The following is a 27,468-nucleotide window of genomic DNA, read 5'->3' as shown; positions in this document are numbered from 1 at the left end:
CTGTTTTTTAGGGAAATAATTTGGTTTTTTAAAAAAAAATCCTCAGTTTGATTACGTCATCGATTCCTACAACTCAGCTGGCAGAAACAATTTGAAAGGTTCCTTTGTTCTCCCCCCCCCCCAACCCCCCGAAAAACAGCAGTTTTTTGGTATTTTGACATTGGCAACTGAAAATGTATAGGAAAATAGATCTTTTCCGTTTGTGCCCCCAGCCCCCCTTCCACATGTAAAATATGTCACGTGGATTAAAAATTATTGCCTCAATTTGTAAATCCATTTGAAATGAATTTCTCAGCCAGTCTAGGAAATTTCACCAAAAAATTCAAACTTTTGTACCAGCCGAGCTATTGGTATTAATGTTGTTGTTGTTGTTGTTGTTGTTGTTGTTTTGTTGTTGTTTAGAGCGATGGAATAAATTTAAATGAGTAAAGATGACAATAAGTAGAAAAAGAAGAAGCAAAAGTGAGAGAAGAGGATTGAGTTTATGAGTCATCATTGTTTACTTTCAGTTTTTGTTTGTTTACCTGTTGTTTACTTCCGCTGTCTTCGAAGTAAGGATATAAAAAGTGTATAATTAACAAAATAGAAATTTATAGTTCGACATATTTGATCCCGAAGTTATGATGGTCTGCTGAAGTAATCGATTCCTGCCCTTTATTGCGCAATCGTTAAACACCCACACATGCTCCAACAAACTCCATTCGGCTTGCTTACGTCACAATAAATCACAATCCGTTTAACATTGACCTCGTAGGGTTTTGAGCCCTAGAAAATTTTCAATTCGGTGCTTTTTTAATCGTTTTTAAACGCAGTTTCGACAAGAAACGAGCCCAAACAAGAAGCCGAAAACAGTTGTTCACGTGTAGATTTTTCGCGTGATTTTGTGTCACAAATGTTGACTGTATTGGAACTTTTGAGAAGTGAGAAATTGATAGTTGAAAAACAGAATGATGACGTTTTTGTTCACGATTCTTCGCATTTTGTCATAAAAAATTTTCCTTCTAACATAAACAACATTCACGTTTATGTTGACGTTTTCGATGTCGTTCCGGAAATGAAATGCAAAATGTTGTTTGGATTGTTTTTCACAAAATAAGTCGGTTGTTTTGATTGACAATTTGATTGACTTCTCGATATTTGCGATTACTGATAATTTATCACCCGAAACTGTCAACTGTTTTCCAAGAGAGTATGTGTGAAATGTTTCTGCGATTGCGTTGATCCAAGGACGATTGGTGGTTAATACACTACTGTCGGACGGAGGGGGTGGGGGGTACGACGAAGTTGGAAGTGTTGATGAGATTGTGACCCGGGAGATGAGGGGTATGGGGGCAGAAGAAGAGAGAGGGAGGGTGGGTGTTGGGGTGTTGTTATGAGCTTAGTAAGTGTGCGAACAAAGCTGTGAATCCGAGGTTCAGTATCAGTACAAAAACGACCATCTCTCCACTCTGGAACCAACTCTAAACACAACAAACACAGTTTTAGTAACAAGAAAGCTCGGGGTCTTTCCCATTATAGCCTCCCCCACCCACGCTGCCCCAGGCGCACGGGCTGTTTTTTTCGTTCCGACCCCCACTTTAGTGGCGAGGGAGGAACTATATACTCAAATGGGTTTTTTTTTGTTCAGACATTTTGGCCGATCGATATAATCATCGAAGAGAGTTGTGAGTGCTATCAATAGAAAACCAGTCCAGCGTAGATTATGGAATTAAAAAAATTTTTCCAAATTTCGTTTTTTATAGGGAGCTATCGAGGTTTAAAGTTGTGTGAATAATTGCGGTTTTTATTCACATTTTCAGTATTTTTGACCATGTTTTCGTCAATTTTGCTTAGAAAAATATTAGAATTGATAAATGTAATGTTATTGATATCATCTCTAAAGATAGAGGAGGGTTGCTGAATTGTTCGATCCCAGTTTTTTTGGCTAGAATTTAAGCTAAATTTTTCAAAAATCAGACTTTTTCGAGAAAAATGGGACCACATTTGCTTTTTTTAGCCCAATTGCTTTAAATATGCTGGAAGTAGACACCTTAAAACTGCGGTCGAATTCTTCTTAGGCTCATAAAAGAGCTATATGTAATCCTGCCGGCTTTAAGAGTTTTCTGGGTCATTATTTTGCAAGTTTTTTGCAAATTTAAGCTCGATAATTACAAATAAAAGCATTATTTATTTTTGACAAACTGAAAAAATTTGTTTAAAAACTGATCTATTTAGCAATCATTTGAACAATTGACTGTTTTGCCAGACGTGCAGCAATATGTCGGTTGATCTTGATCTCAGCGTGGATCCCTAGGATAAAAAAATTTTAGATTTAAATGGGGTGAAACCTTTTTTCAAAAAATTTCCGCTGTAAAGGTTTTTTATGTAAATTACTAACAAGAATCTGAAATCAGGGCTCAATTAACGCCAGATAATATCTAAAAAAAGATTTCCAATGAAATTATAACATGGTCTCAGAGTTAAGCTCATGGTTTTTATGGCTTTGACCAATTGTTTTCGTAAAAATTTTATAGACTTCTTGAGTTTTCAGTTGTTATACTTTTTGTAGCCCAATGACTTATTATCCCCAAACAAAGATGGAATTAATTTTTTAATAGAGTTAGATGAAACTAGACAATTTTTTCAGTTGTTTTCTAATGTCTGTCATGACTTTGAAAATATTTGTTTTAGAAAAATATTGGTGAATTTTTGAACTTTGCCATTATTTTATATTATTTTTCTCAACTTTGGGCGCAGCCTCAGTATAAAAGGCAGAAACCAATTTTGTGTGAGTAATAATTTATAGTTAGAAACAGTTTCAGTTTCAACTAATGTTTTCTTTAGTTTGATGCTACGCGTTTCAAATTTTTTTTTTCATTTTCGTTTTTGAGCATAATCGCATTTTTTATGACTCCATTTTGTTTCCTTCTCGAACTATCAAAATCTTGGCAAATCTAATTGAAGTAAAGCATAGTATCAAAAAACGTAGAGCTTTGGAAAATTGCGTATTTGTATATGTTTTTTGTTTTTGTTGAATAATTTAAGCTTTTTCTGCTGAGACCAAGTTATCTCTCAAAATTTTTTGAATTTTTTGTTGTTTTTTTCTATGTTTGTCTTTCCTTTTGTTGTTGTACGCCCTATACCAGATAACGATAGGTCTCAATTGCTTCCCCAGGACGTATAACTCCACCAAGATGAAGATTTCAGTTTATAGCTGTTTGTTTTAATGACTTTCAAATTATTATTTTCGAAATTCTTTTATCTTTCTCTCTTTGCTTTCAATTTGGTCACCATGCATCTCAATCCACTGATTAGAAATCTCAATTACTTTTGATGACTCAACCACTTCTATAGGGCTTCCCGAGGTGTTGCAACTTAGTCCATCGCTTTTTGTTGAAATCTCAAATCTGTTATGATTTTTGGAAATATTTGTTTTCAAAAATTTTTTTGGGTTTTTGAGCTTCGTCAATTTTTAAAATTTTTTATCGGTCAAATTGCAGTTCAGTCTCTCTAATCACAGGTCACAGCCCGTTTGCAGTGAGCTATAAATTAACTTTTATAACGGTTTTAGCTTAAAACTTTTGTTTCTCGGTTTTGTTTTTACTTTTAATACGAGACTTCATAAAACGCTTATATTTTTATATATTTGAAAATTTTTGAAGATTTTTTGTTCTCTTTTTGATTTATAACAATAATCGTGAGTCCCATTGGTTTTATAACTTTGCGCAATTGAATATTGGGTTATGGCATGTCTCAATTGCTTCCTATGGAGATATAAATGAAAATTTCAGTGATATCAGGTGATATCTAATGACAATAATAACTGTGAAGTTAATTGTTTTCAAAAATAGAAACGTGTGTTTTAACTTTGCACCTCTATGCTATTTTTTTCTTTTTTGTCGACTTGTTAACCAGTCGGACTGAGAACCGGTCCCATATCTTTTCTAATGAAGTATAGGTTAAACTGTTTTGTTTTGGTTTTATCTGATGCGAGTTTGATTTTGTTATGTTTTTTTATTGTAGACATTGAATTGTGTTATTCGTAAATAATGTTTGTTTTTTGATTTTTTATAGTCCTTTTTATTAGTTCTATTATCAAAAACTTTCATGGGCTCTCTAGCGTGGCATTAAGTCAAGAATGTGGATGAGAGGGGGTGGGAACATTGTGTGCGTACGCACATTACCGAGCCTCCTTGTTAACCTAGAAACTTGCTACATAACAACACATAAATTGTAAGTGCGGGCATAAAAATTGGGGGGGGGGCAGAATATATTGAAATTATGAGTCTTTCTTGATGGTTTTCTTGAGAAAAATATTGCACTTCTTGTTCAATTTCGAAACTTTGTTTGTTCAAAGCCCACGCTGAATAAAAGCGCCAACGATACAAAAATACCCAGAAAGAAGCCAAATTAGTTAGACAGAAAAAAGACCAAAATAGCCAAAAAAAAGTTCAAAAAAAAGTTTTGAAGTAAATTTATAATTGTACAAATAATAGGGTACAGGGAAGGTATTCAGTACTAACCCTGTTGTCTTGCAAGGCACTGTTATGATTGGATGATGATGGGTTGTTAGGTGAAGACGAGGAAGAAGATCCCGAGAATTGGTGTCCGAAGGGTCCAGGTCCCCCCACACCACCGCCACCAAACCCCATCCCACCGGGGTCCAGCACTCCCCCAATTCCCCCTCCGCCGAATCCTGCAAATCCTCCTCCCGCGACCCCAGAGTTAGCACCGTCTGAAGCGGACGCCACCGCGGCTGAAAAAGGCTGCAGGGCTGGTGGCAAGTAGGGGTAGAAGCCCCCCGCCAGCGCCCCTACCCCTCCTCGACTCCGGTCCGGGGGGCTGGACGCTGACGTCGCGGAACCCGGCATTCCACCGCCGCCCGGTGGATTTTCGTGGGAGGATTGGGTGGCACTGGATGCGTAGGCGGATATTCCTCGGTATATGTAGCTGGCGGAGGGCAACCCGAGGCGTTGGGCGAAGGTCATGGGTGCTGAAGAACCCTGGGTGGTGGGGTTGTTTGTGGCAAGCTCGGAAGTGGCGGTTGAATTTGGGGTGTGATTGCTGGTGGCATTGGGCACATAACTAGAAGGGTTCTTGTCGTCAAATCTAAAAGTAAATTAGTTTATTTCAATTCGCTTTGGTTTATTTTCTGTTATTAATAAACACTGTCTGTATATTATCTTGACGTGGTAGAACAACAAAGACATATTTGGAATTCAAATTAAGCTTCTTTACTGAAGATCTTACGGATCATTATTTTGTTTAAAATTTGTATCCAAACCTCTGTTGCTTAAATGTAAAAGGAATCAGCTGAACATCTGAAATTTCTAAAGACAAAAAAATCAAGTATTAGCATAACAAGAAAATTTATCGGAATAATACACTGAACAAATTCTTCACTTGTGTTTATTTTTGTTTGTGCGAAATCACAGGGGAACAGCATTAGGCTTTTAGTTTGCAGTACATTAACCGTCACCTGTTTTCAGCTGTCTTTTTATATTATTCTTCACATCTCAGACTGTTCATTTTGTGAGCATTAATGTTCTTTTTTGGTTACTATGGCCACTATTTTAGCGTCTGAAACTTTAACTTTGTATCTTCATTGCCGCCAAGATTGGTCAGGCTATGGTCAAACTGAAGCTATGCTTAAAACACTCACGTGCACATATTAAAATGCCGATAGTCTACAGTGCCAGAAGTCAAAATGCCAGAAGTTGCTACTTAGCCAGAAATGGACTTTCGTTGACTTTCTTCATTTTAAAACGTGCGCGTTTCGTGTTTTAAGCATGGTTAAGTGACTCTGCAGAAGGCACTTCGAAATTCTCACTTAATATCTCGAACCGCTTCGCGGTTCTCGACAAACGCCAGAAGTTCTCAGTGACTTCAAGCAGAGTCACTTAACCATTCCTTAAGTGAGCGCTCATCCTCACACAGACAGCTTCACGGATGTAGGGATTGAACTCTCAATCGTTGGCGTGTGAATCACACACCTTACCTCTCGACTGTCACACCACTGTGCTTTAATATTATCATCTTTGTTGAGTGTAAAAAGCACTCGTAGATAGAAAAAAAAAACAAAAAATGGTCTTACGCAAAAGCTGGTCCAGACGAGGCATCGGGTGACGTAATTTCAACAATTGGACTGGGCAGGAAGTCAGTCGGGATTTCCCAAGATGGTCCCTCTCGACTGCTCCGGTGAAAGTTCTCCTGAGAAGCGGTCCCGTATCCTGCTTGGGGTCCGCCGCATGGCATGGAACCCGATCGCTCCCGGGCACTTCTAAGTGAGGGGTTGCTTCCTCCCGCTTTGGTCCCACCCGCACCCGAGAGCATCTCGGATTCTTCGAGGTGTGTGTCGTTCACACGGTCTCGGCTCCGTCTCATTCGGAAACTGCGCGAGAGCCGGTTGAATTTGCTCTAAAAATTGACGAAAAGGTGACACTTTATGAACCTCAAAAGCAGATAGCAATTTTGCGTAATTTGTAAGATTAAAGGTGATATTTAGTCAAAATTAGCCCTAAATTGCATTATACACCTGATATTATTTTTCAAAACTCTCGGAACTCTTTTGTAAAATGCGTTATTCGGTCCATTTGTTTATAGCTCATGATTGTAGTCCATTTATTTATTTCCTTTTACGGCAATAATTGCCCAAAAACCGCCATTAAGGCTGTTGCAATCGATTTCCACTTCGAAATGATCCTCCTTAACTCATCAAAACCTAATTCGAGTTTTCAATTCGAGTGCATTAATTAAAACGGTATCCTAACCCATTTTACCAAAATTTAACCCTTGCAACAACATTTTACCAATTTTAAGAAAGTTTAACAGGCTGTAGTTCTGACCTTAACTTTGTGCCCGATAACCTCTAGTCGCTCCTTGGACTCTGAGCGGAAATGGCCCCCCTCTTCCCTGTTGATGTCTTGGTCACTGTTGGACTTGAATGACGCCGAGCCCCCCTCTGACCCCGGCACGGATAAGAAGTCCTTTTGAGAGCCGGAGCCCCCCTCGTCTGCCCAAGTGCTGCTACCATCTGAGGGAAGCTGCAGGAAAAATCAACAATTTTGATTAGAGTAAACAATCTTTACTCTTATGTTTAGAACACGGAACCTCTAATATAGATTTTTCGTGCAAAAATAGAATTTAAGTTTAATTTTTGACTGGTAAACTTTTAACCAGCTGTTTATAAAAAATAATTTGTACCAAAAAATAGAACGAGGCTTAATGTAAGACATAAACACGTGTAAAAGTTTCAGCATCCTGAATTTTAAAATTATCCTGAAAAAATAACATCAATATAGTTTCAACTAGGTTCCAATTTCATAAAATTCATAAGTGCCCAGCAGCGGTTTTCCAGAGTTTGCACTATTATCAAACCTTCTTGAGTGACTCAAGGGTTATGAATGAAGTATATAACCTAAAAATACATGACCTGGAAAAACACTGGTCACATAAATGGTTTGATAATAGGGCGAAGCCGGGAAAACCTCAGTTTGGGTAACTATTTTGACAGCACAAAACTTTGAGCTCAAATTTTGAAAAAAATTTTGTTTCTCAATAAATATTTTTTTGCACTTTAAGGAAATTTATCAAATGGTCAGTTACTTGAACAGATAAATTAAAACGACAAGTTTCAAAAATCGTTGAGTGAGATATCATTTAACATAGCAATTTTGATCATTTTAAATTGGAGTAGAATCAAAACTAAATATTAATTCAGTTTGCTCACTTTTTTGACGGAGTGTCTGGGCGAAGGTGTGGAAGACTGACGACGTCTGAAGGCTAAAACAAACAAACAAATAAACAAATGTTAACGACAATCAATTTTTTCAAATTCTTCACCTCAAACAAAGATTGGTAAAAGACAAAAACAAAATAATAATAAACAAGAATGAGACGAACAGGTAAGTTTTGAATAGACAAATCCATCAAGATATAAGGACCGAAAACAAAACAACAGCCAATCAAGATACGCGGTAAAAACTCTTAAAAAAAGGTGGGCATATATAGATAAAAGGGGGCATAAAAAGTATAATTTATCAGATTTATTTAATCGATGATTGACGAAATAATTATACGGTTGATTTTTGTGTTTTTAAATCAGCCGTATAATTAATTCGTCAATCCTCGATTAAATAAATCTGAAAAATTAAACTTTTATATGCCCAAGAATTTCGCAGAAAATTGTAACAGATTTCTCATCAAATGTTTTTTTGAACAGCACTCCTTAGACGCTAAAAGCAGACTCGAACGAGCAAGGTTTTTATACCGACTTGGTGAATAGACCAAAACTTTTAGTTGCTCCTACCCACTTTGGTGTGGGAAGAACTATATGCTCACCGTGGTTCTTTTTGTTCAGTCAAGTTTTATCAATCGATATATTCATCGTACAGAGTCATCAATGGTATCATTAAAAAGCTTGTCAAGCGTCGAACATCAAATTAAAATAAGATTTTTTGAATTTCGCTTTTTCGATCAATTTTGCTAAAATTTGATTAAATTGTTAACGATAAGAGAAGGTAATTGAACCGTTTTGAACATAATCTTTTGGCCAAAAATTTAGCTGAAATTTTGAATTTTCAGAATCGCCCACGCACCAAAAACGCTGATTTAGCACACTTTGTCCAAATTGAATGATAGTTCAGGCGGGAAAATTTCGCAGACACCACCTTAACTTGTGGATGAGAGGGGTCGGAACATTATGTGCGTACGCACATTACCGAGCCTCCTTGTTACATAGTTTCTCAAATAGTCAGCCTTTATGGATTTTTTTTTCATTCGATGGCTCCTTTCCGACCATCGGATCGTTTCAGTTTGTGCCCCCCTCCCCAGCTTAGTGAGTGTATATTATTTGCTCCCCCCCGACACACGTGCAATATTTTTTTTTAATCTGCAAACATGTAAATTAAACTAACCACCATTAATGTTACATGTTAGGAATTTATTAATCAAACATTATTTTTTTCTAATTTATAACAAACTAAGGTTCGGTTTTCGTAAAATAATTTAATAAAAAATATGTTTAAATATGTCTTCATAATGAATTACTATGTAATGGTACGTGCTCTTTAACTGGGGGACGCATAACATACTGAGGGGGGGGGGGGCACAAACAGAAAAGATACCCATTATGTTTGTCTTTAAAATTCACATTTCAAAGCCTCGACTTGGTTGCTCGTGATTATTTTGATTGTAATCTTTCTGATTTTACCTAACTTACAATTGCTGGGTATCGCAATATTTAGATTTTTACTCTGTCCTAGATTATTTTCTTTCGAGGTAACTTTCGATAAGTGTAGTTGTTCATTGAACAGCCAGGGTCGAAATAGGATACAGGAATAGTCGGCTAACTAAAGGTGCCAAATTATCCAGACGTCTCAGAGCTCACAAAATAAATAATTCAAGGGTAATTTTGGTCGGCGAAACCTTGATTTAAAGAAACTTTGACCACGTGAATATGTTCACCTGGTTTACTTCTTAAACACCCTAGAAACCCCCCCCCCCCCCCTCAACCACCCATCCGGATATCCAAACCTATATCAAAATGGGGGAGGGGTGTCGTTCACTAATAGGGGGGTCATTTTGTGGGGGGCAAGTGGGCTATTAGCGTGAAGAACCCGGTTTTCAATGTATTCAATAAACGCACATTTATATATAACATGGAATTTATAATCGTATAGTTATAATACTTTAGAAATAGTCTGCGCTATTTTATTTTTATTAAGAGGTCTATCTTCTTTTCTCTTTTCTAGTGATTCAATTTGAATTGATATTACGCCTTAAAAATTAAGTCCCTCAAGAGAGTTAAGAAAAAAGAGAGAAAGAATGATAGAAAAAGGCAGCAACCTTATAAGAAGGCGAACCCAGCGTGTATTTTGTCAAAGAAACGATTCCTGTGTGCGGGCACGTCTAGGAACAGTTAAAAGTTAAAAATTCACCCTTAATTTTTCAAAGATACCCTCTATGTATATGCATATAGCTCCGCTTTCAATCTATATCAGCATGAATGAAGTTTACCACAAAATTAGAGGAATTTATTGAATTTTTACCCTTTCCCGATTTATACACTGCTGTGTGTGCTTTTATATTGGGCGACGGGGGCGGAGGGGGGGCAGTTTGGGGGGGGGGGGGAGGGATAGAGGTTGTAACTATGCTTTCTTTTATTGCAAACTAATACGAGTCCAATTTTGATGAAGCCAACTTCTTAGAAAAAGCCCTGAGGTAATACTCCATTTTTAACACAGGGCACAGCAGAGCTGCAGGGTAAAATGTAGCTGAATTACAATTTGAAAGCAGCAAAAATAGTAGTTGGGCAAATCTTTAGGGATTTGTTTCCCGGAACCGAGAGAAAGGGTAACGCGGAAGGAATTTTGGTAGATCAAAGTACCTCTGTTGCAGAGGAAAGCGCGTGCTGTTTTAACTTGGATAGAGGTCAAATCAGCCATCTTTCATCGGTTTTATTGTGCTCTTTTTGATTCAGGTCTACTTCTAACCGACTGTGCAAAAAGCAGAAAAAGTATAGTCGAACATACGTACATAATTTCTGTAAAAAAAAGTAAAAAAAGAAGACGTATGCATGATTCAGAAATTTAAAAACGCCCGAAAGACCCATTTCTAAATCAACTTAGAAAAAAAACAAGTAAAACGACAGACAGCAAACTTTCATAGAAGGAAATTAGATTTCTTAAATAAATTAAGTGTTGTCCATAACGTGAAATAATTTCTGCATACGCTTTGAAGAAATCTATATTGACATCCACCCCAATTTTGTGCACATAAAGTTGCTATCTTTATTTCTTCCTTAATTGAAGAAGTGCAATGTATTAAATGCCAAATTAAGAGCGGACCAAAACTTCAGCGATTTACTATTGCCCTCATTCATTCGATTTTTGTCAAAAGTGCCAAAAAGAAGAAGTTTTTTCTGCGATCAAGCAGCCTTCTATATTACCGCGTTGCATTACTTGACACTCATTTAGTCCAAACAACTAATCGCTCAGCTTCGCTGTTCAACAATCTTGTTTCGCTCAGAATACAAAAGAATGCAAAAAGAAACAATCATAGTATCTTTATCAAGAGAGCTGAATAGTGTGAAAAGATCAGCCAATGAAGTAGTGAACAAACTCTAAAATGTCCGATATATTTTTGTTCAATCCATCGGAAGCTTTAATACATATATACCATATATATGTATATATATATATATATATATATATATATATATATGTATATATATATATATATATATATATTATATATATATATATAGTGTTTGTATAAATATAAATTTAATATATTAATATATATATATATAGATATATAAGAATATAATTTGTATATAATTAAGATTTATATATTTATATAGACACAATATATATATATATATATATATATATAAATATATATATATATATATATAAATATATATACAAAACACTATACATATATTTATATATATATATATATATATATATATATATATATATATATATATATATATATACATTACATATATATTTATTCAAACAAACACTAAATATTTATATATATATACCTATATATTTGTGTGTGTGTGGGTGTATGTGTATTAAAGCTTCCGATAGATTGCACAAAAAAATATCAAACAGAAAACAAAAGAATGCAAAATGAAACAATCATATCTTGTTCGAGTTTTTGTTATTATTTCAATTTATAATTGGAAATCGCAAATTCCCTTTAGTTAAGTTCTACATAACTGTACTCGCTACTGGCTAGGAACAATAATTTCTCTCTCCGATGTGTTAATACTTTTGGCGTCTATTTTTCGATAACCGAAGTTTACAAATGGAACGATATTCGCACGTTGTGCTTTCACGTACAGAAAGAAATTTTGAGAAGTTAGTTTTCTTTTCAACAAGTTAAAGTTAAATTAGACTGTACAATCGCCCAGATGATTTACAGACCCACGATACGATAACAAAAAATTTACCACTCAACGATTTGTGCTTCAATGCGCACTCTATGTCAGTTTAATAGAGCAAAATTAAAGAGTTTCTACTGATATTTGGTAGTTTTTCAAGCTCTATATATACTGCTCTATAAGTCAGTTCTGAACTGTTAATTGGATAGAGATAATTTTGTCGTCATGTTCTCTGAATTCCTTGATTTCTGGTTTTGTGATACCTTATACGATTCCCGCGTTCTCTGAATTGGTAGGCACATCATTAAGTTCATTGAAAGTGGCATACCAAATTTGGTATTTTTTAGTCCTTTTGGGCTGGTTCTTTGTAATAATAGATTTCATTTCGTAATTTAAGAACACGTGCCAATGATGATCTGGCTTCGTTGAGGTAGTTTCTGTTTGAGCTTCAATTCACGTATGATCACGTCCTAATAAAAAATAGTACTTATAGATGTTGAACAAAGTGCACAAATCAACTTCGATAGAATGTGGCATTACATTTTGCTAGTCATACTCTTCTAACGTCACTTCTTGATTTGACCTTGAGCTGATTTGTTTAATGGTGACGCTCAGCCGTTACATTCACTCTTAGACAAAACGTTTAAAAAATAGCAATTGTACACGTTCAATTATCAAGCATAATTACTGTTTCATTTTTGCACAAAATCTTGCATCATAAAAGTTGCAGAAACAATTGCATTTTTTCCTTTATCCTTGAGTTTGTGTTTTTCTTTTTTTTCTAGGCATATTTTGCTCCGATCACTGTATGAAGATATACTAAGGTTCTGTAGGTGTTTAAAAAATGAAGCGGATTTGCTTCAGTGATCCGCCTCCTATTATTTGAGTATTCTTGGAAGAAAAAATGAGATCTCGAGGTAATTTTTGTTAAAGACAACTAAAATAAAAAAAGGCGACCCCGCGGACTATTAGATGAGAAGTACTTGCAAAAAAAGCAGCTTGTCTTTCAAATTGGATATTTTTGCTATCCAATACTGTCTAGTGTTAGCACAAAATGTAATTCTTCTTTTAAGCTTTAAATAAACGACATCTGATTTATTTCTGGCTCATAGGGGTTTGCAGCTCTTAGTTTGTTTTATGAAACAACAGGTCAAAAACTATGCTACAAATTATGTTTATAAAACCCTTATTAACGTGAGTGTTTGCTGAAAATATAAAAATTTGTGATTTTTACCATAGCAGCTAATTCATTAAAGTTCTACAGTGCTAGTGACTTTTGACGATCAATTGAAAAGTGATAGAACCAAAACAGTTGTCTTATTATGACGTCACACGAAATATTATTCGTTCAGACAAATCACAAATTCATTCTAGGGACTAGATTAAACCATCGCCATTTTTGGAACTTCAGAGGGAGGGGGTTGGGGGGGGGGGGGGGTTGGGGTAGATCAGAACATAATATAACAAAGATAGGGGAGTAGTATAGGAATGTTGTCGAGGGGAGGGTGTTTTAGGGTTCAGGGTTCAATTAAGGTTACAGACCTTTACATTTACACTTGCAGCCGCATGTTCTTCCTATAGACAACGAATTATAACCACATTTATAAAATTAAGAACTCTAAAACTTTTAATGAACTTTCAAAATTTTTAATGGAAGTTTCATTTTAATGTGTTATTTTTGAGCGCATCTATTGTTCATGAAAAACCTTCGTTATACTAAAAAAAAGTAGATTTGTTCATGTCAAAAAAGGAATTTTGATTACATTCCGGTTTGAATAAATAACTGTTTTTGATATATTTGATGACCAAAAAATTATAACTAATAATAAACTTTCGTTTGGTTGTTCGTTTCACAATACTTAATTAAAATCCATCAAAAATGATCAATGATCACAAAAACTTTGCCATAAAATATCACACAATTTCACTTGTATAGAATTTACTTATAAATTGTACATAAGTTGAAGCAAGAATCTGTTTTCAAGTTATTTTTTTTTTATTTCTCAACTTTTCCAAAATATCAAGTAAAGGCTTTTTTTCCTATTTTTGGATCATAAAAAAAAAGAACTTACTTTCATCAGGAGGTGGCTTTCTATGACTGAGTTCAGCAAACTCTTTGGCCCTCACTCTGGCATAGTCCGCATCCTGGTGGGCCAAGTCAGCACACTGGTTGGCCTGCTCTGCCTTCAACTGGGCTGTATTCACTCTGTAACAACCAAACCTCAGTTAGACTACTCATCATTACGCGACCAATGACCGATATACACGATTTTGTCACGCATTTTTTCAACCCATGTTTTAAAATTAGAGTTGTAAGCGTGGGTGGGAACTAGTTACATTAAGCGAAATGAGTTTAAATTTGATCCAAAGTTGGTTCTATGTATACTCATTTTTCACGATGCGTGTATTTGTGGCTAGCGCAAAAACTTGAGACAATATTTGGAAGCTAATTTTCATGCCATAAGTAACTAGTTTCAGCTCTATAAGTAACTCATTTACATGTCTCTTTCCCATGATTACAGAATTAGATTACCGCAATGAAAGAAAGCCTAATTTGTGATTAATTTCAGAAATGAGCTTCTCGATTAAAAAAAAGATGGACTGAGGAGACAATAAGCGGTTTTACGATGACCTATAGCACTGTTCACAAGAGCAATTAATTCTTTGAATTTGGTCTCAGTTATTTACTAACAAAAATTGGGCATTATGTTTCAGGCTAATTACATTCTCAATATAGTGGAATTGGGTTAAGTTTAACCGTGAATTCTAGTTACATATTGTAATACTTTTTATAAGATTACCAACTATGCTAACTAATTATGCTAACTTTATAAGCTAACTAATTTTGAAGTTTTATGCCAGTATATTCCATTGTGATAAATTGTAAATAAACCATGAAAAGTGGGGACAAATTTTATAACTCGTTTCCACAAAATGCAAAATATATCGATATTTGCCTTTTTGCACATTGGCCAGGTTGATATAACTCAGATATCGTTCCTCAGAATCACCCGAGATAGGACAAAAAAAACAATAACATATTTATTTTCCAACCAGGCTGATTTTGCGGCGCTTGTTTTTGGTATATAAAACAAGAGAGAGAAAATACTACAAAATGGATGTTTCTGAACAAGTAGTAAAAAGCTATGATCAAACAATTCAGACATCTATCAGCCATAATCAGACAATTCGCAGGATACTCAGCTATGACACGATTTTGAGTTCGTTAATATCCTATTCTTCATCTTTTTCCAATCTTCATCAATGCACTAATTAACTTAATCTGATACGGTATACCTGATAGGGCATGGAATATCCTTTCCTGCCATGAAAAAAAGTATCATAAAAAAGTTGTGTAGGCTGATTCGAGTGAACAAATGTTTTTCTTTCATTCTAACTAAAACTGAAGAATAAAAAAAACTGACGAGTTACAAAATTAAAAGTTACGATGTGCTTATAAACTGAGAATTTAATTAAATATCAATTGATCGTATGAATTTTTGGTCTTTTTCATTTGAAATCATGAGAAAATAAAGCTGCATTTAAAAAACTTGCCGAGAAAGAGGACCCAAAAAATCAAGAGAAAAGAATGTTGGTATTTCAAAAATATTTCCCTAAATAAATGTCTTCTACTTTATATGTCTTGTTCTTAAGACAGTTGTATCCCCGTGTATAAAATTTTTACCCAAAAATTTCAACAAAATTACTAATTGAAAGTCAGAAATATAGCCAAAAGCAATTTACATATAAGGTCAGCTTCACAGATTATAAATAGAGGTTCCACATGTCCATATTAAAGTTAAAACTGTACATTAAGAATAAAAACTATTAAAAGAAGATATTATAGATATGTGAAAACTTTCAAAGTAAAAATTAGATGCTGTAGCTACCTAGACCACTAGGTTCGTGATCTCTTTCGCAGTGCCTGTTTCACAGCTAACACCCCTAACAATTACAACAAGAACGGACAAGGAAAGAGTGGAGGGGCAACAGTTTTTGCTTTACCAATTATTACTGATTTTTAGATTATCAGAATTTCTTCAATGAAAAATCAACAATACAAAAATTTTACATTAGGTTTACGGGTCTTTGTGCTTTAAGTTTTAATTGACCTTAAGAGGAGATTTTTTCTATTTTTAACTTTCTTAGCGGTCCTTTTGGTCTTATTAGATTTAATATTCGTTGAGATGGCACTTTTATAGGAAAAAATTGCCCTTCAAGTTGATGAAACGCAGACCTGAAATCTACTAAAACTCTAAGACAGCTAAGGATTTAAAGTCAAATAGTCGACAAAACGTCGATCAAGCAAAAAAAATCGCAGGAAAAATCATTGGAAATAGGGGTTGCATATCTGCACACGAAAATCTAAACATATTCTGATCAGAGATCTTTTTAGACTGGAACCATCTGATCAGAGGTTATTTGTGTCTTTGACTTGAACCAATAACAAATTTTTGAAGCATTCAATACCAAATAGTAACTCTTCATTTCCAAATTATCTAAAAAACACTTTAAAAAATTAGCAATTTATATAATAGTTCGCTAGGAGACATGTTTTTTAGCATTTTACACTTTAACACATGAGTTAATGTCAAGGCCAGCCCAAAATACCACAGGAGCAATTAAATTCATAAAACTAAACATTTAATTACTTCAAAACCGCTTCAAAATTACAGTAAAAATGTCACAAGTCAAAGCAGGTTGAACAATGTAAGCTTTAAAAAGATTTGAGAGGTCTTGTTATTAGGAGAAGGGGGGTGGGGGTGGAGGATTGAAGAGCATTTGTAACCGTGTAATGTGACAGGTAGTAAGTAAGGGAGGAGTGGGGCAGGGGGGGGGGGGGTAAATTCTTTTGGGGTAACTCAGTAGGATGTCGATTGGGGTGACAAAGGAATCATCAAAGAGAAAGGAAATTGGGATGATTTAAACTATTCTGTCGCTTCTCTTCACGCTTTGTTCACAATTTGTTCACGATTATTAACGCATAAGTCAGCACGATAAAAAATGACCTCTATTTCATGGTGAAACCACTATTTTTTCATTTCCTCGAAATTATGAAATAGAATTGAATTGATCGATTGATCGATTTTATGAATCGTGGTTTTTTTAGTATTGGGAAAAATCAAAACTCTTTTATAATAGCAAATTACAAAACACATGATTTTTCATTTTTCTAAATGTTGGTTAAGTTAGCATAGTTCTACCAGTTTTTTTTTGTTTACTGCAACACTGCTATTCTTCTAAATGTAACCACTGGACCCGATTGTGTGGGTTTTTGGGAACAAACAAAAGGCAGACTCAACTGCGTGGGTGCCATTGAGGGGTGATTTGAGGGTAAAAATCTGATCGTAAAAAACTTTCTGACAATCAACTAAACTTAGAACTGATTTCAACCATGAGTTGCCCAATCAAGCATGTTGTCAAAATCAGGTTTTACAATGAATAAAATTGGGATAATATAAACAATAAATTTTAAAAATCCTCAATTTACTAACTTTTTGATGTTGCAGCAACATGACCAAAAAATGGTCATTATCACCAACTTAAAGATAATAATAATAGTTATTCACTATCTATAACAGTGAACCTCAAAATGAAGTTTGATCAAGAATTCAAGTGTGATCGGAACTTTGTTTGAACAACTGTCTCTTAATTTCTAAATTTAAATACCTTCTGTTTCGACCCTTCCACAAACTCACGCGTGAACAAACCATAACCCACAAACTGAAGAATGAGTTATAAGTTTAACTAAGATTGCTGTGTTCCTGTTCTCTTTCAAGTCAATTCAGAATCTATGGCCGATCTTGACCTAATCTCGACCTAATCTAATAGTCAGAAGAGAGAATTTCAAAGGCTTATTGAGTTCGCAAGAAAACCTGAAGTTAATCGGGCTTGTCTCAGCTGAAAATTCAAATTTTCCTATTATCTAGGCTTGCCTGACAATAACACCAATTTGAAATATATTATTATGTTAACAGATAAATATAAAGCCGAAAATATAGCAGAAGACAAAGCAGATCAAAACTTATGACACCATCCAAAAATTTTTTCAAAAATCATTGAATTGACTTGAAGAGCAATGGTAAAATTCACATCACCAAACAAAGGGTTGAAGAAACAGTACAATAAAAAGATATAAAAACGAATTTGGAAAACAAAATTTAAAATTCAAATAGTCTTTTTTTCTCTAATAACTCGAACATCAGCAAAACAAAAAAGTGGCATGTTACCGATTAAATAAAACGAGCAATCCACTATTGCTGAGTAAATAAGCATTCGCTGTTTCTGAGAAATCAGCAACGCAGTAATTGAATGAAACTTGTTCTTAGTAGAAATCTCGGAAATTTCGTTTAACATATTCTCAAAAACATAAAATCTTGAAACCTATCAGTTTGAAATTAGTAATTTTGTTTCTTTGAAAAAATGGGATTATTGACCACTCTTAAACTTAGGCAAAGACCTGTCAAACATAAAGCTAGATTTACAAATACTTTCTGAAGTGCTTTTTGTCTTGGTGATATCATTTACAGTTGCTTCTCGATGAATTGAAAACAACCTTCCGAAAGAGTGTCCTATCACCTTTATGGCGAGCAGAATTTATTTATTTGATTACAGACCGCTGATAATGTAACATCATTTTGTCAGCAACAATGGCAAATGTGAAAAAGTGATAATTTTGGTAATTTTTTTCTCTAAAAGCTTATTTGTTCCGACCCCCACTTTATTGGGGAGGAGGAACTATATACTCACCTGGATTTTTTTGTTCAGTCAATTTTAGCCGATCGATATATTCATCGTAGAGAATTGTGAGTGGTATCATTGAAAAGCCCGTCCAGCGTAGAATACGGAATTAAAAGGATTTTTTCGATTTTCGTTTTTTACAGGGAGTTATCGAGGTTTAAAGTTTTGTGAACATTCGACTGTTTTTGTTCACATTTTCAGTAATTTTTGCAAAAAAAATTGGGCAAAATTTTGCAGTATAGTTCAAAATAAGTTAAAATTTTTAACGGCAGAGTGTTGTCGTTACCGTTAGAGATAGAAGAGCGTTGCTGAATTGTTTGATTGAAGTTTTTTTGGCCAAAACTTTTGATAAAATTTTCAAAATTCAAATTTTTTTTCATTAAAAATGGCACAAAATATGCTTTTTGGTCCGCTTTGTTAAAGTTTGCCAAACTTAGTGACCTAGAAACCTTAAAACAGACTCTCTAAATTCAAAAAGAGCGCTAGTTGCAATTAGGCGCCGTATGAAAGTCTTCTGGAATTAAAACTTTGCCGTTTTTTGCGGATTTAACTCGATAATTATACAAAATGCATCGTTCTTTTTTTAATATTTGAAGAATTCCACGCAACAATTGGTCTAATTCGCAAACACTTGGAATACTTGGTCGGTTTGCTGGGCGCGCGGAAAAATTAGGGAGAGGTGCGACAATATCATGGATTCTTAGAATCAGAGACTTTTGGGTTTTTATTTTGATGCTGCCTGTTTTCAAAATAATTTGCTTTTGTTTTTTTAATGTTAATTACCGACAATGTTTTTTATTCACGGCTCCGTTAATGACAGCTTCAATTTACGTAAACTTGAGGCTGAATGTATATACAGTTTGTTTTCAGAGAACCAAAGGGTTTTTATGGCTTTGAGGAAGCGTTTTAGTAAAAATTAACTGAACTCTTGTCTTTTGCCTTCAATTGTTTTTCCTTTGGCAGTCTGATATTTAAATTTAACCACTCAAAGATCTAAGTTTCGTCCTCCAGAGGCGCAAGTGAACCGTTTCTACCCTTTCGGTTGTTACCTAATGTCTCTTATGTTATTAATCTATTTGTTTTAGGGAAATTTCTCTGATTTTTTGAACTTGTCAGTTTTTTATATTATTTTAGTCAACATTTTGTTTATTCTCAGTAAGTAGAGGTCAATCTTTCTTCCATATAGAAAACAAACTAATTTCGTGGCCGATTGTTTTAACAGAAGCTTCTCTTCCTTTTGGTACTACGAGTTTTCATTCAAAATTTTCTGATTTCTGTGCATAATTTCCCATTTTTGCTGTTGTTTTTGTTTCTTATGTAAATTGTAACATTATTTAACAATCTAACTGAAAAAAACTTTACAACATTTGATATTGAACATATTTTTTATTTTCATAACATATGGTTTGAAGGGCTACGACACCGTTCTCTTGCAGAAATTGGTAGAGTTTAGCCCTTTATCTGTTGTTAATTTTTGTTGTCATTTGCCAAATATTGTGTAAGTAAGGGTCTCAGTGCCCAACTGTAGATAAATAAATGAACTTAATAACTGATATCGGTAAATAGTTAATGCTTGTTTTGGCTTTCAAATTACATTTCTAAAAAAAGAGTAATAGTATTCTTCAACTTATCCCTTTTGTTTTGGTTTGTTTTTTTTCGTATTATACAATGTTGTATCATTTTTGTAATATAGCCTCATTATTTAGAGCTCTTTTCAATGTTTTCTTGAATCAAACAATAATCTTTCAAACAATTAATTTTGAATCAAACAATAATTATACGTTTTAAATGATGTCTTCAGGGCTTAGACATTTTACTTCAGAAGAATTTTGTGAAGTTTAGATACTTTTCAGTTTTTGTGGTTCTTTTTGTTGTCATTTTGTTTTAGTCGTTTTACAAAAAGATGTTATGATGGTCAACAAGGACGCAAATGAGGATGTTATATTCTCGCGGTTAATATCTTACAAATTTAATGGCTTTAAAACTGTGGTTTTGTAAAAATGTTTGTGAAATTCATTAGTTCAGCTTGTATTTAATGTTATTTTACAGTCTTATGATTTAGTCTCATTAATAATACTCGCAAATATTTTTCCAAGCTGTTTCATGACAAACTTTTTACTCTTTTAGTCGAAAGCTTTTGTTCGCTATGAATTTTGAAAATATTTGCTTTTAATAAAAAAAAGATAGATTTTTGAGATCTGCTTTTTGAGATTTTATTTCTGTTAAATTGTAGCTAAGCATCTCTATATACAATTCACATCATTTATCTATTGAAGTACAATTTGATCTTTATAACGTTTTTTTTTCCTCAAATGGTCTTTCTTCTTGTAACAACCAGTTTGCATAAACCAATTTTCGTTATTTTTGCAAATTTGCCGCCTTTTTTGTAGGTTTTTGTTTTCTTTTCACAGTATCACAATAATGGGCGTCATTTGACTAACAAATTTTGTCAACTGCAAAAAATTCAAACGAAGATTTTTGTTGTTTTTTTGTGATCAGGTTAATATTTAATTGATTGGGGGGACATCGTTTTCGTGCACAATTTTTCGTGCAAATTTTTAGTTTTTGCCTGTACTTGTCGTTTTGTTGCAGTCGTATGACATATCCTGGATAATGAATGGCCTCAGTCGCTCTGTTGTGAGGTATAGAAGACTCTCTCAATGATTTCCTTTGATGAGTAATGTTTCTAATCAGTTCGAATTTAATTCTTTTTTAAAAAAAAGTAATGTTTTAATAAACTTTGCACTTTTTGCTCATTTCTAGTCAACTTGTTGCCAAGTCTCATTTAAGAAAAGTCCCATATTTTGTTCCAAAAAATGCCGGGTAATCTTCTGAGTATAAATTTTATCTGATGCCGTTTTGATTTGGTTATTAGTGGTTTTCAAAAAATGGACAAGGAGTTTTGGTCGTAATTGTTATTTGTAACTATTTGATTTTTATTGCCGTCTTTTCTGGTAGTCATATTATGGTAGCCACAGGCCTCATAGGCCCTCTTGAGCAGATTGTTTTATTCTTTTAGTAGTATGTTGACTCACATGTTGATTTGTAATTTTTTTTATCTCTTCCTCATTTGGTAGACAATTAAGTGAAAAATGTAGATGAGCACGGTCGGAACTTAATGTGCGAACGCACATTACCGAGCCTCCTTGTTGTCTTCACTATCAAAATAGCGCAAGAAATCTAACTAAACAGATGTGGCATTTTTTGCACTAATTTCAAAACATTTCAGGAAAAAATAACCAAAAACAAGAACAAAAAGTTTAAGTTAGCATTTAAAAACATGGAGGGAATTTTGGATGAAAACTAAAACATTGCTATACAGACCAAAACGAAAGTATTTTTTTCCTTAAAATTTTTGTTCGAAAACACAACTTTCTGCTTCTCAAACTTATTTTTAGTTGCAGTATAAACAACAAAAGTAAAATATCTGCAAAGATACAGGGAGATCGTAGCACTAACCTTTTCAAAAATCATAGAACATGAAAACTTCAAGACTTCATGTTTCTTTAAGACGAAACATATTTTAAAAAACAAACGACAAAACTAATCAATTATTTTCATTCAATGATTTCTATCAAACATACTAATGTGTTGGTCGTGGTTACTGCCTAAGAATGTGAGCGTAGAAGGAAACAGTTTCCTAAATGGAACTTAGAAAAGAGAGACATGCTTTAGTTTGTTTGTTAATTTTCACAAGTTCATCCACTATTCTACGAGCTAGTCAATTTGTCACAAAACTTAATATTTTTAAAAAGTTTTTGTGATTTTAAGAAATGAGAAGTATGTAGAACAATAGATAACCGTAAAAAATGAGCGGTAAACTGAAACTTTAAATTGGTAGAGTTTAGCCCTTTATCTGTTGTTAATTTTTGTTGTCATTTGCCAAATATTGTGTAAGTAAGGTTCTCAGTGGCCAACTGTAGATAAATAAATGAATTTAATAACTGATATCGGTAAATAGCTAATGCTTGTTTTGGCTTTCAAATTACATTTCTAAAAAAAGAGTAATAGTATTCTTCAACTTATCCCTTTTTGTTTTGGTTTGTTTTTTTTCGTATTATACAATGTTGTATCATTTTTGTAATATAGACTCATTATTTAGAGCTCTTTTCAAAGTTTTCTTGAATCAAACAATAATTTTTCAAACAATTATTTTTGAATCAAACAATAATTATACGTTTTAAATGATGTCTTCAGGGCTTAGACATTTTACTTCAGAAGAATTTTGTGAAGTTTAGATACTTTTCAGTTTTTGTGGTTCATTTTGTTGTCATTTTGTTTTAGTCGTTTTACAAAAAGATGTTATGATGGTCAACAAGGACGCAAATGAAGATGTTATTTTCTCGCGGTTAATATCTTACAAATTTAATGGCTTTAAAACTGTGGTTTTGTAAATATGTTTTTGTTTTCTTTTCACAGTATCACAATAATGGGCGTATGTAGAACAATAGATAACCGTAAAAAATGAGCGGTAAACTGAAACTTTATCAATATTTCAGTTTAGTGGACATGAAAAAATTGCTGCTATGCCCTAATTTTTGTTAATAACCTCGCCGAGCACAATGGTCAAAAAAATTACTTCCAACAGTTGTGGTTAAATGGAAAGATAAAGAAAAAATTTCTGCTTGATACTTTGGACGTAAAAAGAAACCCGCTTCTTAATATCAACTGGAGAGCAGCACCAATCATGTCCAGATTGCACCAAAAAAAAACACCTAACATCATTAACAACTGCTCCAGCTTTTCTGGTGCTCCAAAACTGGCAGAACCAAGTGATCAAAAATAGCTCAAACAATTTTGTTAAATGCTTAGTCTTTCTTTGGATCGGAAAATTTAGTACAAAAAGATTGAATTCAAAAACAATTGTTGAATTGTTCTCGAACGAAAATCTTTAAGACCACAACTAAATAAAACAGAAAACATGCCTAAAAATACTTTATTTACGCGCTTGTTTGAAACGATTTGACAAATAGAAAAAAAAACGCTTAAGCTCTTACGATTTTCACTGCTTAAAAGCATTCCCATTTTTCCTTAGGAACTTCTGCTTTTTCAATTGATTAAATGACCACAATTGGAGATTTTCAAGTTCAACGTATAATTTTTTTACTGAAGTCTTTATTCTGAAAAAAAAACATTTTTTTTTTCATCTGTTAACTCATTAAACACCTAAAATAAAAGGACGCTATACCATATCGTTGAGTAATGTCTCTAACCGTGATAGCGTGATTTCAGCTTTTTTCTTAGCCAACTCTGCCGCGTGTTTTGCATCTATAATAGCCCTCTCAACCTTCTCAATTCGCTTGGCTGTTCCATGCTGTAAGATATTCCTCGCCCCCTTCTTCCTGTCTATAGGGGTCACCAGCTTGTTTGACCTCCACTTGCCCTCGACCTTTCGCCCGTCCTTCAGGAAGAGACAGCCGAACCCGTGTCGCTTGTTGTTTAGCCAGTAGCCTGAAATTACAAGTGATAAATTAAATTTTAAGTGCAGAAATATATTTTCTTTTTTGAACTTTTTCATCTCAAATCCCATTATTCGTCTCAAAATCTGCAATATAATAAACTGTCTGAAAAATAGACAATGCTGATGAAATGACTTGCCGGTTGGGTGGTTTCAGATGGTGACGAGCAAAATACAAATCAATTTTGTAACAATAGGCTTGAAAACTTTGAATTTACCCGGCTGTTCTTTTTAAATGACGTGGCAGATTATTCTTTTTCTTATTAAGTTCTTTTTCTAAGTTTCTGTCCCGTCCCTGTTGAAATAGAAAAAAAATACTTAAAAATTTATAATTATGATTTTTTTAATTAAAAATTTTGTATTTAGCAAATGAAATATTGAAGGACTTCAGTATATATTTGAATTATTTACCAACAACAGAACGCAATGAGTTTCTACTCAGTAAAAATTTCTGCAATAGTATTATTTGTGTTACTAAGTATTTAGTAATTATTTATAATTATTTACCCTCGTATCTGAGTCCGTCAGTCCTTTCACTGATTCCACACCCAGTCCGTTTGTCTCTCTGCCATTCCCCCATGTAAATCTCAGTACAGTCATGTGGCACCTCTTCGTACATCAGATCCAGGGTCCCATTCGCCGTCACCACACTCAACGTGTCGCTCGCACCTGGTAAACAAACATGTTTTTCATGAACCCAGAGATTTGAAATCGGATACACGTTGCCCAGACTTGCAGGATCTTGACTGTCTGGAAAAATCTTGGGATTTAATTTCAATGTCTTGATGAGGATCAAACCTATAATGATAGATCGAAACACAAATTGGTAAGATCTTGCTAAAACATCAATAATCTAGAAACACATGCGAATATATTTCAAGTTTGTACATATTTTGAAGGTTTCTGTCAATAATAATTCAGAAATAAAGAAGAAAAAAATTGGGAACATAATAATATTAATAATAATAATGAAAAAAAATCAATCATCGTCTCGGCAAGAAATGAAACGCTTCAGATAATTACAAAAAACGAATACTTAAAACTAGCAAAACCGACACTCCTGTTGAATCGTTTTGGTTCTCGATTATTCTCAGGCGGCTATTGAAAGTGTTGTTCAATTTAGCAATTGAAATTATTTTTTCAGAGAAAAAAACAAAAAAAACGTTTTGCCGAAAAATAAGGGGCTAAGTTAAGTTGATCTTTTACAATACCATGATAGTAATTCAGTGACTGAAAAAAATCCAATTAATTTTCTAAACACGGATCATATAAAGAAGTGATAATTCATAGTTTAATTTCCTTTGATGCCATTGTAGGTATTGTGTTTGACAAAAAATCTCCATCTCAAAATGTTTCCTAAAATTTTGAGCTCATTCTCATTTTACGATAGATTAACAATTCCAGAAAAAAATTCCAGTAATTAAATCAATGACTTTAGAACCAGATAAGCATGTAACTCATCAGCTTGGATATCAAACACTGCATTTTTTTTCTTTCCAAAAACCTGAAGCGTGCTCTTCAAAAAGATTATTCTCAGTTTTCTTTGACAGGCATGCTCATTCCGAGCGTCTACCCGTACCAAACTTTTGAGTAAATTTGCTCACTTTTGTTCCAGATTTCACTTTTAGTACTTTTTCACACGTACAATGTCTTAATACAATTTACGTGTAAAAAGGTACTTACAAAACTTTGTAAATGAAAAAGCGGTGCCCTAAACGGAAATTTCAGTCAGTGTTTTCAACTATAAATTGACAACTGAAAATGGAATCCGTCAGAAAATACTTTTTTTGCGAAAAGGCATTCCGCTAAGTTGCCGTAATTAGACTTCGCTTAAATTGAAAGCGCACATTGTGTTTTCAAGGACTGCAAAAAAAATCACTATTAAAAAGAACCGAATTTTCAGGTGAAATGACTCAAAATTTTACTAGGCTTCACAAAATGGCACCAAATTTAATTGATAAGCAAGTGGAGCATAATCCTCAAAACATGAAAGCTTAAGATAAGAAAGAAGATACGAGAACAAACAAAAGGATCATAAGTTGCTTGGCAAATTAATTGCAATGATTTTAAAAGTACCTTGGGGAACAAACAGAGAACAAAAAACGACTTAGATAAATTCCGAATTTGAAACCCATGTTGTAAACGTGGAGAACGCTTCATTTTTCTGTGTTTAAATGTGTCTGCAAGAATGCAAATCTAGTAGTTCCCGCTCTCTTTACAAAAAATATTTCAAATAAAATTTACGTGGGCTTATTTTAATTGTTCTATATCGCTTCGGTTCAAAAATGATTAAAAAATTATTGAATTGTCTTTGCTTTGCAGCCAAGAACCTGTGCTCCTTTTTTCTCAAAAAAGTGTTTGACTTCCTCCTATTGCAACCCACGCACTGCTCCACCACCCGGCCATCCCCAACTACTTATTGGAGTATTATTATGTATGATTTTAAAAAATTATATAAAAAATTATCAGCTATTAAATTATCTAAATTTCCTGCTAATTAATACAAGATATTGAATAGTGCAAACTTTGCCGTAAGAACAATTGTTTGAATAATCATTTTGAAGTAGGTGGAATAGTGGATTACCAATGGCAGTTCCGCCTCCACTGCTCATGGTGGTGGAGTCGCTTCTGAGGGAGTTAGTGGAGCCGTCTCTCTTCCGACTCCTCACTCTGATCCTGAGACCCTCCAGCAGAGTAGAACGAGAGAGGGAGATCTTCTTGAAGGTGGAGCTCATGGCTGATATGTTGTCGTCTGCACTCGGCACGTAGCTCTCGTTCAGCACGAAGCCCCCTCGCACCCCAAAGTTATCAGGCAGCCCCCCACTTCCCCCACCTCCTCCCCCACCCGCCGCTCTTTCCCCGCTTGTGCTTCCGCCTGGTAAAATAAACATAATTTATAGAGGAGTAAAGTTGATGTGAGGGAACTGCGATACAATTTAAAAATGTCCGCGTTTATGAACAAATTATAGCGCCAAATGTTAACTATGGTACCTAAACACGCCATTTTGTGGAGTTTTGTGAGATCAAATTTTTTTGTATTCACAGATTATATTTGCTATTCTGTTTTATGTGTTATGTCACGACAATATAAGTTCCTTTGACCTTGAAAAAATAGCTCACTTGAATCACATGAAGTCCTTTTGACCTTGAAAAGGCTGCTGACTTCGTTAACATCAATGTTTGTTTGACCTTCAGTTATGTTCAAGCGACAAATTATTACTGACCTGATTTGTTGCCTGACTCCATCTCTTGTGCACTTATGTGGTCCTCTGTGAGGGATGCGAGTGAGGCCCTCCTGTGCTGGGGTGCACCCACAATAGACGCCATACCATACGGCACGCTCGTCCTCACCCCCAACCCATTTCGCATTCCAGCCACCCACTGACCTGTATAC

The 27,468-nt window shown here is 34.3% G+C and overlaps 1 protein-coding gene across 2 annotated transcripts; it reads right to left on the bottom strand.

The window, feature by feature from the left end:
• Nucleotides 1-295: 295 nt before the first annotated feature.
• Nucleotides 296-27,468, bottom strand: LOC142357803 (uncharacterized). Of its 2 annotated transcripts, XM_075409325.1 has the most exons (11): nucleotides 27,299-27,468; nucleotides 26,659-26,949; nucleotides 24,582-24,743; nucleotides 23,830-24,067; nucleotides 13,948-14,081; nucleotides 13,418-13,450; nucleotides 7,709-7,761; nucleotides 6,825-7,022; nucleotides 6,074-6,396; nucleotides 4,503-5,088; nucleotides 296-1,460 (listed from the first exon to the last, which is right to left on the bottom strand). In XM_075409325.1, exons 1-11 carry the CDS (start codon nucleotides 27,441-27,443, stop codon nucleotides 1,371-1,373), a joined length of 2,253 nt encoding a protein of 750 aa, XP_075265440.1. In that variant the 5' UTR covers nucleotides 27,444-27,468; the 3' UTR covers nucleotides 296-1,370. The 2 variants fall into 2 exon arrangements, with proteins under 2 accessions (XP_075265440.1, XP_075265441.1); XM_075409326.1 differs by lacking the exon at nucleotides 13,418-13,450 and having other exon boundaries at nucleotides 298-1,460.

The sequence above is a fragment of the Convolutriloba macropyga genome, unplaced genomic scaffold (genome assembly GCF_964194025.1).
Source record: "Convolutriloba macropyga unplaced genomic scaffold, txConMacr16.3 SCAFFOLD_2776, whole genome shotgun sequence".
NCBI classification, from domain to species: Eukaryota; Metazoa; Xenacoelomorpha; order Acoela; family Convolutidae; genus Convolutriloba; species Convolutriloba macropyga.
This window is presented reverse-complemented; position numbering and strand designations above follow the sequence as displayed.